General features: G+C 40.6%; 2 protein-coding genes across 12 annotated transcripts in view; one reads left to right on the forward strand and one right to left on the reverse strand.

Moving 5' to 3' along the window:
• The window catches only part of MTBP (MDM2 binding protein), a 76,615-nt gene extending 65,783 nt beyond the window's left edge, over positions 1 to 10,832 (reverse strand). For 4 of the 9 annotated variants that reach the window (XM_086335675.1, XM_086335674.1, XM_086335682.1 and 1 more), the window contains exons 1-6: positions 10,422 to 10,750; positions 9,543 to 9,623; positions 3,818 to 3,891; positions 3,571 to 3,722; positions 1,733 to 1,791; positions 21 to 165 (exon numbers count right to left, since the gene is read on the reverse strand). In XM_086335675.1, coding sequence (XP_086191801.1) covers positions 21 to 165; positions 1,733 to 1,791; positions 3,571 to 3,722; positions 3,818 to 3,891; positions 9,543 to 9,623; positions 10,422 to 10,545 — 635 coding nt within the window. In that variant the 5' untranslated portion in view covers positions 10,546 to 10,750. Of the gene's footprint in view, positions 1 to 20; positions 166 to 1,732; positions 1,792 to 3,570; positions 3,723 to 3,817; positions 3,892 to 9,542; positions 9,624 to 10,005; positions 10,260 to 10,421 lie in introns of those variants that run through there. The other 5 variants (XM_086335681.1, XM_086335677.1, XM_086335676.1 and 2 more) reach the window with 4 other exon arrangements.
• A 56-nt stretch (positions 10,833 to 10,888) lies between these two features.
• Positions 10,889 to 19,723, forward strand: part of MRPL13 (mitochondrial ribosomal protein L13) — a 40,789-nt gene continuing 31,954 nt past the window's right edge. For all 3 annotated transcript variants that reach the window (XM_086335689.1, XM_086335691.1, XM_086335690.1), the window contains exons 1-2: positions 10,889 to 10,933; positions 15,381 to 15,504. In XM_086335689.1, coding sequence (XP_086191815.1) covers positions 10,907 to 10,933; positions 15,381 to 15,504 — 151 coding nt within the window. In that variant the 5' untranslated portion in view covers positions 10,889 to 10,906. The remainder of the gene's footprint in view (positions 10,934 to 15,380; positions 15,505 to 19,723) is intronic.

Below are 19,723 nucleotides of genomic sequence, written 5' to 3' on the forward strand. Positions count from 1 at the left end.
AAAAAGCACAGATAGCTTACATTTCACAATGATCTCCTGCTATAGTAATTTTTGCTGAATACCATTCCTTCAAATGTTTTAATGCTCCTACAGTAGGCAAACAGTCTCTCAGTTTCGGAGGATCTTTGTCAGAAGGCAACAGTATTATATCTATCATTGCTCTACCTACAAAGAAAAAAAGGCATTTTTATAATTTTTTTACATTTTTATTTTGGAGCACAGTTGATTAAGTCTAACTTTTTAAAGACGTGAGACCTGAAATGCCTCAAAACAGTATCCTGGACAACTGAATTTTATGTTTATTTAGAAGATGAAGAAGGATTTTAACTTTAATTTCTGAAGTTCTTCAAAACAACACACATCTTTAGGAGTTTGAAATTTTTAAATGTTCATCACTTGATTTAAAGCCATGTTATCTTGCAATAGCTAGCATATGCCAGAAAAACAATGAACTATATCATAATCACTTGCCAATTATGTGCCAGTGGTTAATAATATATTGCTTGTGAGATCATCAACGCTATTGTTGTTCTGAACAGAGGGGGAAAAAAACGTGCAATTCATTATGCTCTTCTATACTTAATTTTGTTACACAAAAGGGAATGAATTAGTGTAAAACTGTAATGCTCAAATACATTATTTCTCTTTTTAAAGAACAATAAAACACTCAGAAGATTCAATTATACTGACAATATCACTGGTTCCTGAGAAAGAAGGTTAACTTCATGAAACTTTAAATTTTATAAAATGATAAATTTTACTGAAGGATAAGAAAAATCAAAATCAAACAGAAACCAAAGTATAACAATGAAACTATTTCAATTTGCCAAAATAGCAACTCTACATTTCATATTTTGAACTTCATAGAAAAAATTGATGCTTATTTGTCGATGTATTCAGCTATTTTCCATATAAGATCTTTTATGCTAAAATACAATCCTGAATATAAGGATTAGATTGTGAGCTAAAGCCCTTTATGATAATCACATATATTTTACTTATCACTGCATACTCAGGTCCCAGTACAATGCCTGATACATGACAGACACAACAAATACCTGCTTAATATCCGACTCCAATAATGAAAATATTCAGAAAACTCTTTAAAAGTATTTGTGGATGCCAAAGTATATCAAATTTTTGATGAATCAAGTAATTGATTCATCTTAAGAAAGATTTAAGATAAAATACAGTTTTAAGAATAAACAATACAGTATTTCATAAAATACGCTTCCCATTACAGGAAAAGAAAGTGAACTGCAGAAAAAAACTGAGTCACGGGCTTCTCCCACTGTATGACTTTCTATACAACAGCATAGACACAGCTGACTGTACACCATCGAAGACTGTCACCCAAATGACCTATGCTAAAGAATTTCTTTCTCCAGGAGTTGCCATGGGACAAGCGTTCTAAAGAACATTGTGGAAAACAATGGTAGACAGTAGAAAGATTCTTCTTCAGTAATAACTGAAGAAGGAGACAGATGAGTATTTAATTTTATAAGTTCTAATTTTTGTCTAAGTAAATGAAAACAAGAAAGCTAATATCTCAACAATGTATTTTATTAAAGTAGTGGAGCATGTTTTTTTTCACAACTTCAAATAAAAATCATTTTTCATTTTGAATTTAAAAATAAGAAGTGAGAACACAAGCATAAAGACTGAGTTTATCGCTCATTCACATACAATGTAAGACCAGATACAAATACTGAAAGTAGCCATAAGGTATTACCAGGAGCAGGAAGCTTGTCTGATAACTGATGCAAACCTTCTGCAGATTCTTCATAAAGGCTAAAACAAAAGAGAAAGTAGAAAAAAAAAGTTATATACAATCATAATTAGGTCATATTAATCAAATGGATCTCTGTGCCAGACACAATATTAAGTATGTTAGCATTATCTCATGATCTTCATGACAATTCCATGAGACAATACTCTTAATACTATTTTTATCCTCACTTTAAATAATTCAATTAAAGTTCACATCAGTAGTAGGTATGAAAGCTAGGATCCAAACCCTGAATCAAGTTCTAAGCTACACTCCCCAAACAAACAACAGTAACAAGGGGGGGGAAACCCTACCTAAATTATATCTAGTACATTAAATATAAGTCATAACTTGTAGACCAAACATTCTTCTGAACCCTACAAAGTAAGATATTCCTAAGTGTCTAATAAAGAAGGCTACTGCTTTTCTCTGAATGACATAAAACAGATGACAGGAAAACATGACACTCTCCTTCAATTCTTTAAAATCTATTAAAAATCTATTAGTTTTATCCATATAATGAATTTTTCTCAAAATAGCTTATTATATAGCATAAAGGTACTTGAATCTTTTATTATAAACTCACCATTGTTTAAAAAACTTAAGACATCTTATGGTAAAGTGCAGTTTTCAAGCTCCCTCTTGTGGAAATAGTTATTAAGTCACTTGCTAGAAACAACTATTTTAGCACTCACCATCGTCGACAGCGGTGAGAAAACATGGAATGGTAAGAGCCCTAAGGCTGGAAGGCAGCTTAGAAATCATCTAAAAGGATCTCAGCACTTCACAGATGAAACAGTAAACACCAGAGAAGTTCAGTGACTGGCCCAAGGTCAAGACCACTTCTACCAGCCTCCATTTCAATGCCCTTTCTAAACTTCTACGTCTCCCCTCATTAATCAGTATAAACAAATATGATTTGAAAACAGGAAAACTCGAAGTCTGCAATAATTTATAGAAATATAATACATGAATATTAAAATAAGCAAAAGTAGTTTTTTGTAATGAAGTATTACACAAGACCAAAATGACTAGTGGGCTTCCCTTGTAGCTCAGTTGGGAAAGAATCTGCCTGCAAAGCAGGAGACCTGGGTTCAATTCCTGGGTTGGGAAGATCCCCTGGAGAAGGAAATGGCAACCCACTCCAGTATTCTTGCCTGGAGAATCCCATGGACAGAGGAGCCTGGCCGGCTACAGTCCATGGGATCGCAAGAGTCGGACACTACTTAGCAACTAAACCACCACCAGAGACAGTGTACTTCATGAAGAAAAAAATAATGACCACAACTCACATTACCTAAATCACCATACTTGTCAAACTATAATTCAAAACATCTAAACATGAATCCAATCACCCATATAACCCTCAGCAGCTCTGGATTTTAAGGGTGCCTGAGACGCTGAAGACACACACAAACTGAAGAGATGTATTTCAGTTTCAAAAGCAAAATGAAAGTGACACTGCGGTGTGAATGCCAGCTACTAACCTTAAATAAAGTTTCTATTCAAGCTCCTGAAATATTACATCAAGCAAGTGACACATTAATTATCACTTTTTATGACTCCTACAAATAAGTAAGCTTAAGAAGCTAAACATTTTCAGATACAAATTTGTGCATTTTAAAGAATTTTATTCAAATTAAAGGCCCAAACTGCCCATCTTCCAAAATAAGAGTTGAAATTTTTAATTATGTAAAATTCCCTCACTGTAACTGCTAACATATCAAATCCTCACCCTCATGGCTAAAATACAATCTAACGTCAAATACTATAAAGACATTATAGGACGCATGTAAGCATACTCAGCCAAGGATAATGATTCCCTGCTATTGCTATCTTCTTCCTCAAAACACTCAACAGCACTCAAACATTCTTCCGTATTTGTTTGAAGAACATCTTCGATGTCATCTTTCTCTGCACCAAAATGTATCTCTTCCCAGTGTGAACTACAAAACTAACATATCAAAAGACTGCATTAAGTAATGGATTCGTGGAATTATTTGTATTAACAAAGACATTCACCAGTTACCATTTTCTTATTTATATTACCTGATAAAATCCACATATTGCCTGAACTGCAAAGAACCACTTCCTGGAACCAGGTATACCACCCACTGAACAGGCTTGAAAGCAAAATCATACTGATTAGAAGAGAAGAATGCCACAAATAAGCAGATGTTACAGCATGTATACTTAGAGAATTATGCAACTTTGATATATATATAAAATACAGAAATTCAAACAGGAAAATCTGCCTAAAGAGCAAAATTGTTCATTCTCTATGAAGACTCTGCTTTAGTTCATCTCAGTTCAAAATCTACATCATTATTATTAATCTTCATTTCAAACTCTAAAATCTAAAGATGCTGAAAAATACACCCACTCAATTACTGTTGAATAATACCAAAAAATGCAAAGCATTTTAGGGAAAATGGTTCCCTCCTCAAAGATCATGAAGGTTTGGTTCAGCCTTACTTAAGAGACAGGAAATAAAGAGTAACTATAGCTTTAAAATGGAGATGATCTTCTTAGAGACTGGAATATTATATGAAGATATGAAATTAAGGGTCACCCCAGGTATGAGTCAGAAGATCAATGAAAAATTTAGAGCAACGTACAGAAATCGGATTCAAAGGAGGGGGAAGGAGATATATGGTAACTGTGGCTTACCTCATAGAAGTTAGCAAAGAAAGATGCTAAGTGCATTTTATTACCAATTTTTTACCAAATTGGTATCTCATTACCAATTTCTGCCAAAATTCCACAAGACTTTACCCCCTAATTCCTTAAGAAAATAGAAGCCATTAGGTAATAAACAGACCACCCGTCCTGCATTTCCATTAGGCCTTTCCTCATTCTTCCCTGTTGACATGTAAGAGGCACCACCCTTCCTACCCAGGCTACTCCCTGGACTTCCACTGGGACACCAGGCCGCTGACTTCCCGCATCTTTGATCTCTCCTTCTCTACCATTTCCTTCCCGTTAACATCTAAATATGCACAAGTATTTCTCAAATTACTTTTTTAAATCACCTTTAAATTCATCTCCCCTTTTCAGTTAACCACTATCTCTCTTTACTTTCCAGGAAGATAAACGTCCTGAAAGCACTGTCTACACTTGACCGTCTCTGTTTCCTATGTACCTTTTCTATTCCCTTCCAAATCCAATGTCATCTGTTCTTTTGTCTCCAACATGCCACTGAAGCTACACCCACCAAAGTCACCAACGACTAACATGTTTCTAAATCTAAGTTTTTAGTCCTATTGGTACTTGACTTCTCAACATTAAGACTAAGATGCCAAAGGACCACACAAGGGCAGAAAAGAGGTGGCATCCCAGTTCCAGGAAGAATGCCGCCTTTTCCCACAAAACCATTACAAATGCCTTCCCCTCATTACTCGTACCTTTAAATCTTGCCTTAATTCCCCCACCCCTGCTCAACGTTAAATTGATTTGTAAACTAAGTTCCTAGTTCTCCATTCTCTGATCACTGAATAGATTTGTGTTGTTTCTAAAAAAAAAAAAAAAGACTAAGAAAGGAATAAAAAATGACACATTTGACTACTTTCTCCTGAAAACATTTGCTTTCTGTGCAAAACTTATCTTTCTTTAAAAACTGGTGCTCAGATCCTTTCAAAAATGAATTCCTTGGAATTCATTTCAAGATTTTCTGCTCTTCTCACTCTCCAAAACAATCCCATCTTTCTTCATGGCTCAAATTGACATCTATATATTGATGATGCCATAATCTTTCTCCAGCTCCATTCTCCTTTGGAGTTCCAGACACATGTATCCAACTTTTTTTTTAAGTCTTTATTGAACTTAAAATTACAACATTGCATCTGTTTTATGTCTTGGTTTTTTTATGTTAGCTTCCTGACCAGGGACTGAACCCACACCCCTTGCACTGGAAGGCAAAGTCTAAACCACTGGACCACCAGGGAAGTCCCATGTGTCCACCTTTTACAAAATATTTTTACTTTGCAATCGTTCAGGCAACTAATCACATGTCTTTCACTGACCATGTGATTTTCCATCAAAATCCTGTTGTAATAATAGTAGTAATGACTTAAACTATACCAACTTGCAAAATTAATGAGTACTACCAGGTGTTCAAGCTGGTTTTAGAAAAGGCAGAGGAACCAGAGATCAAATTGCCAACAACCGCTGGATCATGGAAAAAGCAAGAGTTCCAGAAAAACATCTATTTCTTGCTGGGAGCCAGCATGAGGAACTCCGCCCGTGGCAAAGGTCATGAGGAAGGAGGCTTGGCATACGCAAAGGCGGGATCGAGCCTCAGGAGTCCCCCTGGAAATTCTCGAGCATCTACCCCCAAAACCAGAGTCTGCCTACTTTACTGCTTTGTGCTCTCACCTACACCTCTGACTTTAGGGGCGGCTGTCCCCTACAACCTCTCTCTGAAAAAGAGTTAACTTACAGCTCCAGTTAATAATAATTCCTGGGCATGACAGGAGCGTTCCAACTTACAAACTCCTCTGAAGGCTCTCTAGCCTGCCTGACAGGCTTGTCCGGCCACATGTGATTGTTCACAGCCTCCCAACTGTGAGAGGCACGAGATGCTTTAAACCTTCTAAAAACAGGTTCTTTAGAGAAGTTAGAAAACTATTAGTATAAGTATAGTGGGCTGATTAGAAATTGTATTGGTGAAGGGTTTTTCATTTGTTGAGCCAATGTTTGCTGCTAAGTCTCCACATCCCCTGCCCTTATACACATTAATGAATATATAGAAGAAATAAGTATTAACCTTTGATATTAATCACGTTAGACCTTAGGCTAAGCAAATTCTTTCCTTAATTAAAACCCACTACACCCTCACCCTATAGGAATGTAACTTTATCTGGTGCCTTCGGAAGGTGGCGTCTGTTTTAAGAATAATCACCTCTGGAAAAATAAGTGTTCTGGTTGACTGACCGCTGTCACAAGGAGAGGGCCATAAATTGTCAGCAGGCCCCCTGGCTAGAAGATGATGTAACACCCCTAAGACCTCTGTATACATTTGTATGAAGCACCCGACTTTAATAAAAGTCAGGACTGCTGACCCCACGTGACTTTTGTATAACATCTCAGTGTATAAAAACAGACCCTGGAAAAATAAAAAATGGGATCAGTTCCTCGAAAGACTGGTCTCTCCAGGTCGTTCTTTCTCTCACCTTCTGGCTGAATGCCCATCTGGAACGTGGAGGCTCGTCAAGCCTACTAATTATGCCTGGGCTTCTAAGATCTGACCGGAGAGGCCTTAGTGTCTCCTCTCTTTCAGGAGAACGGGAGGACGCCTGCAGCCTACGTAGGTGACAAAAATTCCTTGCCCTGGAATTTTATTAGCTTTCCAAGTAAACCAAGTTATTCAGCATCTTTTCTCCGCTGAATTTTCCTGCTGAGCTATCCTTATTCTATTACTCTTTATATCTCTAATTAATATTTAATTAAAGCTATTGTATCCAGTTTGCCGAAGCCGTCTCCCCTTCGAATTTCCCTGGATCCACCAGGGCTGGACCCCGGCAATTTCTGCTTTATTGACTATGCCAAAGCCTTTGACTGTGTGGATTACAATAAACTGTGGAAAATTCTTCAAGATATGGGAATACCAGACCACCTGATCTGCCTCGTGAGAAATTTGTACGCAGGTCAGGAAGCAACAGTTAGAACTGGACATGGAACAACAGACTGGTTCCAAATAGGAAAAGCAGTACGTCAAGGCTGTATATTGTCACCATGCTTATTTAACTTCTATGCAGAATATATCATGAGAAACGCTGGACTGGAAGAAACACAAGCTGGAATCAAGTTTGCCGCGAGAAATACCAATAACCTCAGATATGCAGATGATACCACCCTTATGGCAGAAAGTGAGGAGGAACTAAAAAGCCTCTTGATGAAAGTGAAAGTGGAGAGTGAAAAAGTTGGCTTAAAGCTCAACATTCAGAAAACGAAGATCATGGCATCTGGTCCCATCACTTCATGGGAAACAGATGGGGAAACAGTGGAAACAGTGGCTGACTTTATTTTTTGGGGCTCCAAAATCACTACAGATGGTGACTGCAGCCATGAAATTAAAAGACGCTTACTCCTTGGAAGGAAAGTTATGACCAACCTAGATAGCATATTGAAAAGCAGAGACATTACTTTGCCAACAAAGGTCCATCTAGTCAAGGCTATGGTTTTTCCTGTGGTCATGTACGGATGTGAGAGTTGGACTGTGAAGAAGGCTGAGTGCCGAAGAATTGATGGTTTTAAACTGTGGTGTAGGAGAAGACTCTTGAGAGTCCCTTGGACTGCAAGGAGATCCAACCAGTCCATCCTAAAGGAAATCGGTCCTGGGTGTTTTTTGGAAGGAATGATGCTAAAGCTGAAACTCCAGTACTTTGGCCACCTCATGCGAAGAGTTGACTCATTGGAAAAAACTCTGATGCTGGGAGGGATTGGGGGCAAGAGAAGAGGATGACAGAGGATGAGATGGCTGGATGGCATCACCGACTCGATGGACGTGAGTCTGAGTGAACTCCGGGAGTTGATGGACAGGGAGGCCTGGCGTGCTGTGATTCATGGGGTCGCAAAGAGTCGGACACGACTGAGCGACTGAACTGAACTGAACCAGGATTTGACAAACAGGATAGGGAAGCACATAGATATTAGAAATAATTCCCCAAAGATGACAGTTGAAACTCAAGAGACAGGTTCTCTGATGAATGAAGACAGAAAGGAACAGAGCGTTCCGTCATGAGAACAGGTGCACTCTCCTTGAGGCCTCCAGAAACTCCCTTCAGCTTTCAGACATGTTCTGGCATCTCTACTCTCAGACTGAGGCCAAGCAAGGGAAGGGAAAAAAAAAGAGGGTAACGACCAAAGAAGTAATAAATGGATTATATAATGCCAATAGAAACCAAAGGATAAAAAATATTTCCAAAATAAAGGATGATCAAAAAAGTCAAAAGATTTTTAAGAAGTTCAAGCAGATAAGAATGGAGAAAAGATAACAATTATGAAGTGCTTTTAAGAGAATTAGTAAGAGGTAAGAATGAAAAAAAAAAAACCAGTTAAGGAAATGACTATAAGAACATTAATAATGTATTTGTACTCAGAACACAATCATACATCCTCCTTATAAAGCCACGTTACTCTATTTTACACGAAGCTAAAGATGGCAAGCAAATTTCATAAAGGGAACAAAGCTCAAGATGAGAATATAAAATAATTTTCATAACAACTTTTATGATATCCAAGCATCAGTAAATGAAGGAAAGCAATTTTCCCCTTTTGCTTTTCCTGTATTTCTTTTGCTAGCTCCCTATCCCAAGGACTTGCACCCAGTCAACAAGTGCTTCTTGTTGAGTTTAAAGACAGAGAATATAATATAGTAATGGACAAATAATGTATATTCATATATTTTTTTAAATCTTGTAACAATAAGTAAAGGACTGTGCCATAAGAGACTAGAGTTTTAAATTAGTCTAATATTTATATTATTTCTGTGTTATATGAAATTTTTATATAACACAGAAATCCTGTTACATAAAAATTGTTATAGAAATATTTATATATTCTGTGTTAATTGGTAATGCATTATAGCTTTGCACTAATATTTTCCTGTAAATACGTTTAGCTAAAATATTAAATGACATTATTAATATCCCCCCAAAAGCAAACAAAGAAAAAAAACCAAATGTTTTTGGGACTCTCATGTGACCAAATTAATTCAAGTTATTTCCAATACAAACGCTATGCCAGTGAAAAGAAGGGCGATTGTCGTACTCACCAGGGAAAGTACTATCTTCTGGACTAAGTGAAGCAGTAATGCCTCTTTTCAGGAGATGATAAACATTTGCTGCTCTTAAGTCTGAGAAAGAAAACTCAAACTCAGCGGGGCTCAAGAATTCCACAACGTAGACCAATTCCAATTTCACCATCAGCCTCTCCAGAACATACGACACATAAAAGATCTACTCTGTTCAAAGTTTAACATAATAAATCTTAAGCAAGCAGAGAGAATAGCTAAGTTCCCGGTTTGCACATGCTTGCCAGTTAACGCAAATCCAAAATCTCCCTCCCCCAAACCATTTTTAAATCAATGGGATGGGAAATCCTGTTACAGTACTCCGTACACAGCCACATATACTTCCTCCTCAAAAGACCTCTCCATCAAAACAAACTAAATAAAATGCAACAGATTCCAGATAGGAGCATCAACAAGAGTGCAAAAACGGTCAGATTCGTCTTACATCTGTCGCTTGTTTTTTTAACTTATTCCACGTGCGGAATGCCTCCTCCTGTTAGGGTGAATACTCCAGGAGAGTAAGAGCCCTTTCCATCTTGTTGTTTTCCGTCTGACTCGCATTTGGAACACAGGAGGCAGAACTACCTATTGAATGCATATACGTCTCAAGAGCAGAAATTCCATTTCCAAGGCCCCGAGAACTTTGTAACTGTGTCTGCAAGTTCTGAGCGCGGGCGTGTGGCACCCAGAACCTTGGCCCTGTTCTGCGTGCGGGCAGCATCTTCCTCGGCCCTTACAGGCGAGCCGCAGGAGTCACGGCTCCCCGCGGCCCCTCCGCCCAGCCCTCCCCAGAAAAACCTAGTCCCAAAAGTCCTCTCCGCCCCTTGAGCCGCTCCCGCGCTTTCTCGGCTCGGCGCTTACCCGGCGGCCTCCCGGGGCCCTCGACGCGCGAGGCCTCGGGCCCACGCCCCGGGCCCGCCGCCGCCGCCGCCGCCGCCGCGGCCTTTCCCTCGCCCCAGACGGCGAGGAGCAAGTACCGATCCATCCCTCAGCGCGCGCGGCCGCCTCAAGCGACGGCGTCCGTCCAAACCGCCCGCGCTGCTGCAGCACTTCCGGCGCCCTCTCTTCAGCTCGGCGGGAAACGGCCCGTCCCCCGTCGGTTTACGCACCCTTTCCAGCAGAAGAGTGACTTTCGGGGGCTATTCTCTCAATAACCGCATCGTGTGCTCTCTTCCTGACGGAGTGGTTGTGTTGGGAAGACTGGAAAAGACGTGGGAAACGCGGAGAAGCAGACGAAGCCTTGCTGGCCTAGGAACCATCACCCGCAGCTCCGCGCGTTTCCCTCCGGGCCGTGATGCGAAGCGGCCCCGGGTCCTGGCGGAAGAGCCGAGCCGCCCCTCGGGAACATGGCGAGTTTGTCTAGGGCGCCGCAGGTGAGGCTGCACTCCCGGCGTGGCGGGCTTCCCCACTGGCGGGAGGCGGTCAGACTCGGCGGTGCCGAGGCGGATGGGGAGCCAGACCCCTAGGCCCGGAGATGCCGCGATAAAGCACAGACGAGGTCGCAGCTGACCACCACTTCGTGTAGTGCTGTCGGTGCCCCTACTTCGGCGTTTTCAGGCAGCCCTTTTCTGGTCTCCCCTCACCCCGGATTGGGGTTAGGGCGACAGTCAGGGAGCTAATAAGACGGATCTCATAGGGCACTGTAGACTGCTGGAAGAGTGAGCAAAATAAGGGCCGCCTTGGGGGGTGGGGGGAGTTGAGCTTTGGGCTTCCCTGGTGGCTCAGCTGCTGAAGAACCAGGCTGCCAATGCAAGGAGACACAGGAGACGTAGGTTCGATCCCTGGGTTGGGAAGATCCCCTGGAGGAGGAAATGGCAACCCACTCCAGTGTTCTTGCCTGGAGAATCCCATGGACAGAGGAGCCTGGTGGGCTACAGTTCATAGGGTCGCAAAGAAGACAGACACAACTGAGCGATTGAGCTCAGGTATGCAGTTCAATGGGCTTCTTTGGTGGCTCAGATGGTAAAGAATCTGCCTGCAATGCGGGAGACCTGGGTTTGATCCCTAGGTTGGGAAGATCCCCTGGTAAGTATTCCGGCCTGGAGAATCCCATGGACCGTATAGTCCATGGGGTCGCAGAGAGTCAGACACCACTGAGCGACTTTCACTTTGGAGGGTTTTGAACCAAGTAGTAATCTGATCTGGCTTAAGTGTTACAAGGAGTACCCGACTGCTGAGTTAAGACCGAATTGTTTAGAAATGGGAATTGGTGGACGACAGAAGCAAATAATCTATTTGGAGGCTGCCGCAATAATCCAGGTTAGACATGCCGGGGGCGCGAACCAGGCCCGGTTGCTGTGTAGTGGTGAAAAGTGGTCACGTTCCGTGTGAAGGTGGGACCGGTAAGATTTCCGGAAGAGCTAAGTGTGGCGGACAGCAACAGAAAAAACCAAGGACTAATCCAAGGTTTTTTTGTTTCAACAACCGGAGGGAGCTTCCATCAACTGAGATAGGGAAGGCGGGGACTGAAGCAGGTTTCAGAGGAAGAGCAGGGTTCGGTTTTGGATATGTTGCTGTAAGATGCCTCTTAGCCTAGTCCTGCCCCAGGTGAGATTCAGTCCTTGAACTCTTTGTTACCTGCCCCTGATGAAGGAGGTACAGGAATTAAAGTTAACCATTAAAAAGAACTGTAGCAGTTTGACATTGTGGCAGCATTTTAATTGCCTTATCAAAGTTTTGTTGGGGTTTTTTTTTCCTATCAGAGTATTGGTCTGTAATGGATTGGGGAAAAACTGGTCTTCTGCTACATATAATTTTAAAAACACTGTAGTGTATATGCCAGGTGGGCAGTTGAATACAAGTGTATAGTTCAGGGGGCTTCCCAGGTGGCTCAGTGGTAAAGGAATCAGCCTGCCGGTGCAGGAGATGCAGGGATCGTGGGTTTGATCCCTGGGTAGGGAAGATCCCCTGGAAATGGCAATCCACTCCAGTATACTTGCCTGGAGAATCCCATGGCCAGAGGAGCCTGGCAGGATGCAGTCGCTAGGGTCTCAAAGAGTTCAGGAGTTAGGAAAAGAGGTCCAAGCTGGAGATGTAAATTAGGTAATCATAAGCATACTGTGAAGAAGGCTGAGTGCCGAAGAATTGATGCTTTTGAACTGTGGTGTTGGAGAAGACTCTTGAGAGTCCCTTGGACTGCAAGGAGATCCAACCAGTCCACTCTGAAGGAGATCAGCCCTGGGATTTCTTTGGAAGGAATGATGCTAAAGCTGAAACTCCAGTACTTTGGCCACCTCATGCGAAGAGTTGACTCATTGGAAAAGACTCTAATGCTGGGAGGGATTGGGGGCAAGAGGAGAAGGGGACGACAGAAGATGAAATGGCTGGATGGCATCACTGACTCGATGGACATGAGTCTGAGTGAACTCCGGAAGTTGGTGAGGGACAGGGAGGCCTGGCATGCTGCGATTCATGGGGTCGCAAAGAGTCGGATACGACTGAGCGACTGATCTGATCTGAAGCATACAAATGGCCTGGATGAAGTCTTTGAGGAAGTAAGAGGAGAGGAGGACCAAGAACAGTTGTGGAACATACCAGCCTTTCAGAGGCAAGAGAAAGAATCAGCATGATGGGTGAATGGGGATAGACAGTGGTGTTCCAGAAATTAAGTGAAGAAAGAACACCCAGGAGAGGGGAATGATCAACCATATCAAAGACTTAGAACTGACCGAGGGATTTCGTAATGTGACGGCCGTGGTACCCTTTGGCAGTAGTGTGCTGCTGGCGGGTATGGGAAGACAGAAGCCCGGGGGGAGCAGGTTGAAGAAAGCGTTGTTTCGGTGGTTGTTTAGTCCCTAAGTTGTGCCACCTCCTTTGCCACCCCACAGACTGCATCCTGCCAGGCTCCTCTGGCCCTGCAATTCTCCAGGCAAGAATACTGGAGTGAATTGCCATTTCCTTCGCCAGGGAATCTTCCCGAACCAGGGATCGAACCCCTATCTCCTGCATTGGCAAGCGGATTCTTTACTGCTGAGCCACCAGGGAAGCCCTGAAGAAAGAATGAGGAGAGATAAATTTGAAGTAAAGACAACTCTTAGCAAGAGTTTACAGCAAAGAAAAGGAAAGAAATGAGGCAGTCATTGGTAAGGAATGGAGGTCAGGAGTAGCTTTTTTTGTTTTTTTAACTTTATTATGGATAATCTCAATCAGATATTAGATTATCACCCAGTTTCGGAAGGCTCATAGTATCATTTAATCTGTACCTCATTTACTTCTTATTTCATCAGTAAATGTTTCAATACATTCTTTATAAGATAAAGATTTTTTTTTAATGCCATTACTATTTATCAAAGCAAATGAAAATTTCATAGCAATTCCTTAATATCAATTATTCAGTATATGTTCACATTTCCAATTTTCTCATGTATATATTATATAAATATTAATACAGAATATTTTTATGGTTTTTTCCTTTGGAATGGGATCCAAAGTACAGTAAGTTTCTGATGTGTTTTTTTTTTTAAGTCTCTTAATAATGGGTTCCTATCCTATCTTTTTTCTTTGCAATTTATTGAAGAAACAAGATTGTCCTGCAGACAATTGAATTTTTTTTTTTTTAGTTCATATGCTGAGAGAGGTGGAAAGTATGTGGGCTAGAAGCTCTCCTTATTTGCAAAGAAAAGGATCATCTGTGTAAAAAAGGGAATTTACAAAAAGTTACTAGAACTGATGAATGACTTTAGCAAGGTTGCTGTATATAAGACCAAAATATAAAAATGAAGTGTATTTCTGTATACTAGCAACAATCAGAAATTTAAATTAAAAATGCAGTACCCTTTACAGGGGCATCAAAACATATGAAATCGAGGTAAACCTGACAACAGATAAACAAGGGGAATGGGATGGAGACTAGAGAAATGAGAACAGGAAAACAGATGGGTAAGCAGTTTTACTGATTTTAGGTTTGTGATGGTTAAATTTAAGAGAAAACCAGCCAGCCTAGTTGTATCAATACTTTCTCCAACATTGTTTGGCAGCTTGTGTATGTCCATAGAGAAAGGATCTGATCAGGATCTTCTGGCCTGTAACTGTCTTAGCGTTTGAAGGCAGTGTTAGACACTGCAAAAACCTGTGGCAGCCTTAGATGTCAGTCTAAGGCGGTTTTTTGAAATTTAAGTTTATTCAGTATCATCCATCTGTACTTCTCCAGCTTCATTTCTGCTAGTTCCCTGGTGGCTCAAATGATAAAGAATGGGCCTGCAATTCAGGAGACCTGGCTTCAACCCCTGGGTTGGAAACAGGCTCTGGAGAAGGGAATGGCTACTCACTCCAGCATTCCTGCCTGGAGAATCCCATGGACAGAGGAGCCTGGTGGGCTGCAGCGCATGGGGTTCAAAGAGCAGACACGACTGAGCGACTAACACTTTTTCACACTTTCTTTCACTAGAGTTAAACTCCTAAATAGTCATCAGTTTCTAACTGGCCACTCTTCTTTAAGTATAACTCATCTTCTGATCTCAAGGTATTTTTGAAGACCTTCAGAAACAACTGCTTTCTCATTAACCCTCCAGTCTATTGTACATGGTATGAAAAATACAAAATGTAAAAGGAAATAATATCTTTGGAATGTTTTTAATAAAGCATGATCCATATTGCTAATAGAAAAGCAGGCAGGAAGAATGACTGCATTAATCTCTGCAGAAGAATGAGGAAAGGTTCCCTTTTTCCAGAAATAGAAATGAAAAAAGTTACCTAACGATGGGATCTTTTTCGTTATAATTATTGACATTAATTGTAGATTATGTGCAATGGTATATAATAACAAACTCCGGTGTTCGCATTTAATGAGAATTTCCCTCGTTTCCTCTTCTGTCTCTTAAGCAATGGGCCACTTTTGCCCGAGTTTGGTATCTCCTAGATGGGAAGATGCAGCCCCCTGGCAAGCTTGCTGCCCTGGCATCAGTTAGACTTCAAGGATTGCATAAGCCTGTGTACCATCAACTGAGTGAGTATCATTTTAGACCTGTCAGTAAACGCAGTTTTCATGTGAGGATAGAATTTTGAAGATGTTTGACTGTACTGCTGCAAGGATCTGTTTTTTTTTTTTTTTCCTTGAAGATCCCTTATTCCATCTTCGCTGAAATCCTGTTAGGGCACTAAAATGAATTTTGCTTCTTCATAGGAAAACCACATAGACCATTTCACCTGAAACAGTCCCATTTTATGCCATTGTCCCAGCAAAATTATCAGTAGCTCTTCCTTTCACTCTCAGAAATGTCCTGACTTGGACTTTAAACGCTCACTCTTCAGCACGTCTCTTCACGTGGCGACGTGCGTTTCAATAGAGAGCTTTGGAAAATATGCAGATAAGCTTGCCCTCTCTTCTAAAGACTCTTTCCTTCAGAGAGATATATAGAGCTAGTTAGCTATGGAAAGTTATTTTTCACTATTTTGAGTTAACAAATTTGCTTTCCATATCCTTTTTCCAAAACAAAAAACAGTTGCTTTCGTACTGAAAGCCTTCCGCTTAGCCCAGGTAGTTTTGATTGACTTCACTTTCCTAGGCACTCCCTGTCCACCCTGCAAGGCCCGAGTGTCAATTCTTACTCTTCATCTTGCTTGGCCTGTCAACAACGCTTTTTGCACTGAGTTTTAACTTTGTTTTGAAATATGAAATATACAAAGATGTGTATAGATGGATAGGGATGTATTCATCTATCTGTATATAAATATAGATAATATTTTTAAGAAAAGTAATAATAGTAATGATGAAATAAATATCCATTCACTGAGCATTTGGGTGGTTTACCTCCTTTTTTGTTTCTTATACACAACATTGCTATCAGTATTCTTGTACCATTTTTCCAGGACACAGGTGGAAGGTCTATCTGTAGGATAGGAATTACTGGGCTCAGAGATACACAGGAACCTAGTCAGTCTTCATATGCAGATGTTTTCATTATTCCTCATCTGAGTAACAGTCTGCTTTGGTAGCTGGGAAGTGCTCTGTGGTTTTAATTTGCATTTTCCTAATTGCACATGGAGTTCAGTATCTTTTCATTTATATATTGGCCTTTTTGTCATTTCCCATTCTGTGAAATGTCTGCATTTCTTCTTCCCTTTTTTCCACTGGTTTGTTAAGTCTTTTACTTTTTCTCTAACTTGTCTTATAAAAATTTTCACAATTTCAGAAAAGGTCGAAATAGTACAGTGAATTTCTCTATATCCACCTAGATTACACAGTATTTTACCATGTTATTTTTACTCAGTCATTTGAAAATAAATGATAATCAGTGTGAAAGTGAAATTGCTCAGTCGTGTCCGACTCTTTGCGACCCCGTGGACTGTATGTAGCCCACCAGGCTCCTCCATCCATGGGATTCTCCACTCAAGAATACTGGAGTGGGTTGCCATTTCCTTCTCCAGGGGAATCTTCCCAACCCAGGGATCGAACCCTGGTCTCCCGCATTGCGGGCAGACGCTTTAACCTCTGAGCCACCGGGAAAGCTGGCGATAATCAGTATATTACCCCCTAAATACTTCAGCATATGTCTCCTAAGAATATTCTCCAGTGTAACCTAAATGTCATTATCACACCTAAATACTAACCTTTATAGCTCTTCCTGTATATGTGGCCATCATTTGTAATATTGTTTTTCTGAGAAACTGTATGTCAGTTTTCAAGTAAACATGTCTATGATGTTTATAAGCACATAAAACATACATAATAAATGCTGATTAAACCAATAAATGTTAGAAAAACACCTAAAACAACATATTTGTAAATTGAAAACTGCTTGCAGTTTAAGTTTTTGGGTGTTTTTTGCAGTTTAAGTTCTGATTTTGGTGACATCTTAGGGACATGAAAAGTCCAATCTTCTGCTGATAAAAGTCGAATATTAAGTACAGTGAAACAAAAATACAATTTAGTCTTTAAAAAGTAAATTTCTGATTTCCTAGAAAAGCTATCCTCCATTCCTAGGAAAGAATGGCCTGACAGAAAGGCTTGTCTGTATTCTGGCAGAGTGTTTACTCTGCAGTGCATAAGGAGCGCTTTTGCAGTGATGACTTACTTGTAAGGAAGCAGAACTTTAATTCAGTGGATGGATAAGTGCTATACTTGAAAAAGAATTATGTGGCTACTGCTGATTCCATCTTCTCCCCAATTTTGTGAAAGGAGCACGTTCTTTTAATTCCGTGGCATTTCCATCTTGACCCAAACCACAGTTCCATAAGAAAAACACAGCCGTGGAAAGGGAAGGCTGGTTTGCCACAGCATCTCAACAAGCCGTGCAGGCCTCTGTGTGTGTGCGGATATGTGAGTACACAATCTTTGAACCACTTTACACACACTGCCTTCTGATTGGAGCTGCCCTCCTGAGCTGGAGACGCAGGCGCTTTCTGAACATATTTATTTCTCTCTGATGAATGAAAAGTCAGGGCCCTTGGTGATTTCTGCATTGTGACTTACTCTTCGTCAGAATGCTGTTCTTTTCATTGTCCACAAGTTAATCAGTTGAGGAAGACTATATGAGCATTTAAAAGAAGCAGAGGGAAACCTTTCTTTAGCATTATCTGAAGTTATCAGATCATCCTAAAGTATTTCTGGTGCACATGGAATGAAATCAAATAAAATTTTCACACAATTCTTAAAGGTTATATTGTGAATATTAGCAATTCAAACAATTCAACTAATCTAATCTCTAGTATTCTGTTTTGCATTATTTATTTAAATCTTTTAAGAATTTGGTAGGGGGAAAAAGTTTAAAATGCTCTTCTTAAAGTCACCCAGCTAAAGTATTTTTCTTTCTTACTATTCAGTTGAGTCAGTCTATTTCAAGTGTTAACAATGTCATTTAAATTTCACAGTGTTAATCGCACATTTGTTCTTCACCTCACTCCTAGAACATCATCATACAAAACACTGAAGGTTTTTGCTCCCAGTTACATATAGACTACTTACCTCTTTTCAGTTCAGTTCAGTTCAGTCGCTCAGTTGTGTCCGACTCTTTGCGACCCTATGATTTGCAGCACGCCAGGCCTCCCTGTCCATCACCAACTCCCGGAGTTCACCCAAACTCATGTCCGTCGAGTCAATGATACCATCCAGCCATCTCATCCTCTGTCATCCCCTTCTCCTCCTGCCCCCAGTCTCTCCCAGCATCAGAGTCTTTTCCAATGAGTCAACTCTTCACATGAGGTGGCCAAAGTATTGGAGTTTCAGCTTTAGCATCATTCCATCCAAAGAATACCCAGGACTGATCTCCTTTAGAATGGACTGGTTGGATCTTCTTGCAGTCCAAGGGACTCTCAAGAGTCTTCTCCTACACCACAGTTCAAAACCATCAATTCTTCAGTGCTCAGCCTTCTTCACAGTCCAACTCTCACATCCATACATGACCACAGGAAAAACCATAGCCTTGACTAGACGGACCTTTATTGGCAAAGTAATGTCTCTGCTTTTCAATATGCTACCTAGGTTGGTCATAACTTTCCTTCCAAGGAGTAAGCGTCTTTTAATTTCATGGCTGCAGTCACCATCTGTAGTGATTTTGGAGCCCAGAAAAATAAAGTCAGCCACTGTTTCCACTGTTTCCCCATCTATTTCCCATGAAGTGATGGGACCAGATGCCATGATCTTAGTTTTCTGAATGTTGAGCTTTAAGCCAACTTTTTCACTCTCCACTTTCACTTTCATTAAGAGGCTTTTTAGTTCCTCCTCACTTTCTGCCATAAGGGTGGTATCATCTGCATATCTGAGGTTATTGATATTTCTCCTGGCAATCTTGATTCCAGCTTGTGCTTCTTCCAGCCCAGTGTTTCTCATAATGTACTCTGCGTATAAGTTAAATAAGCAGGGTGACAATATACAGCCTTGATGTACTCCTGTCCCTATTTGGAATCAGTCTGTTGTTCCATGTCCAGTTCTAACTGTTGCTTCCTGACCTGCATATAGGTTTCTCAAGAGGCAGGTCAGGTGATCTGGTATTCCCATCTCTTACCTCTTTTAGAAGTGAATATTTACATACCAGCAATAAATTGGAACAACACCCTTTGTTCCTATCACAATGTCTTTATACTCAGTGGATTTTGTGGTAACTTCCATGATCATCTGTCACATTAGCCATGCAGAAGTTCAGGGATACTAAAAGAAGAAAAAAAAAGTTGAAGTAGGCATTTGGATATTTGTTCATCAAGGCTGGAAACAAGCATAAAAGCCAAAG

The sequence above is a fragment of the Bos grunniens genome, chromosome 14 (genome assembly GCF_055505025.1).
Source record: "Bos grunniens cultivar Pamir isolate PY7600 chromosome 14, Bosgru_T2T1.0, whole genome shotgun sequence".
NCBI lineage: Eukaryota > Metazoa > Chordata > Mammalia > Artiodactyla > Bovidae > Bos > Bos grunniens.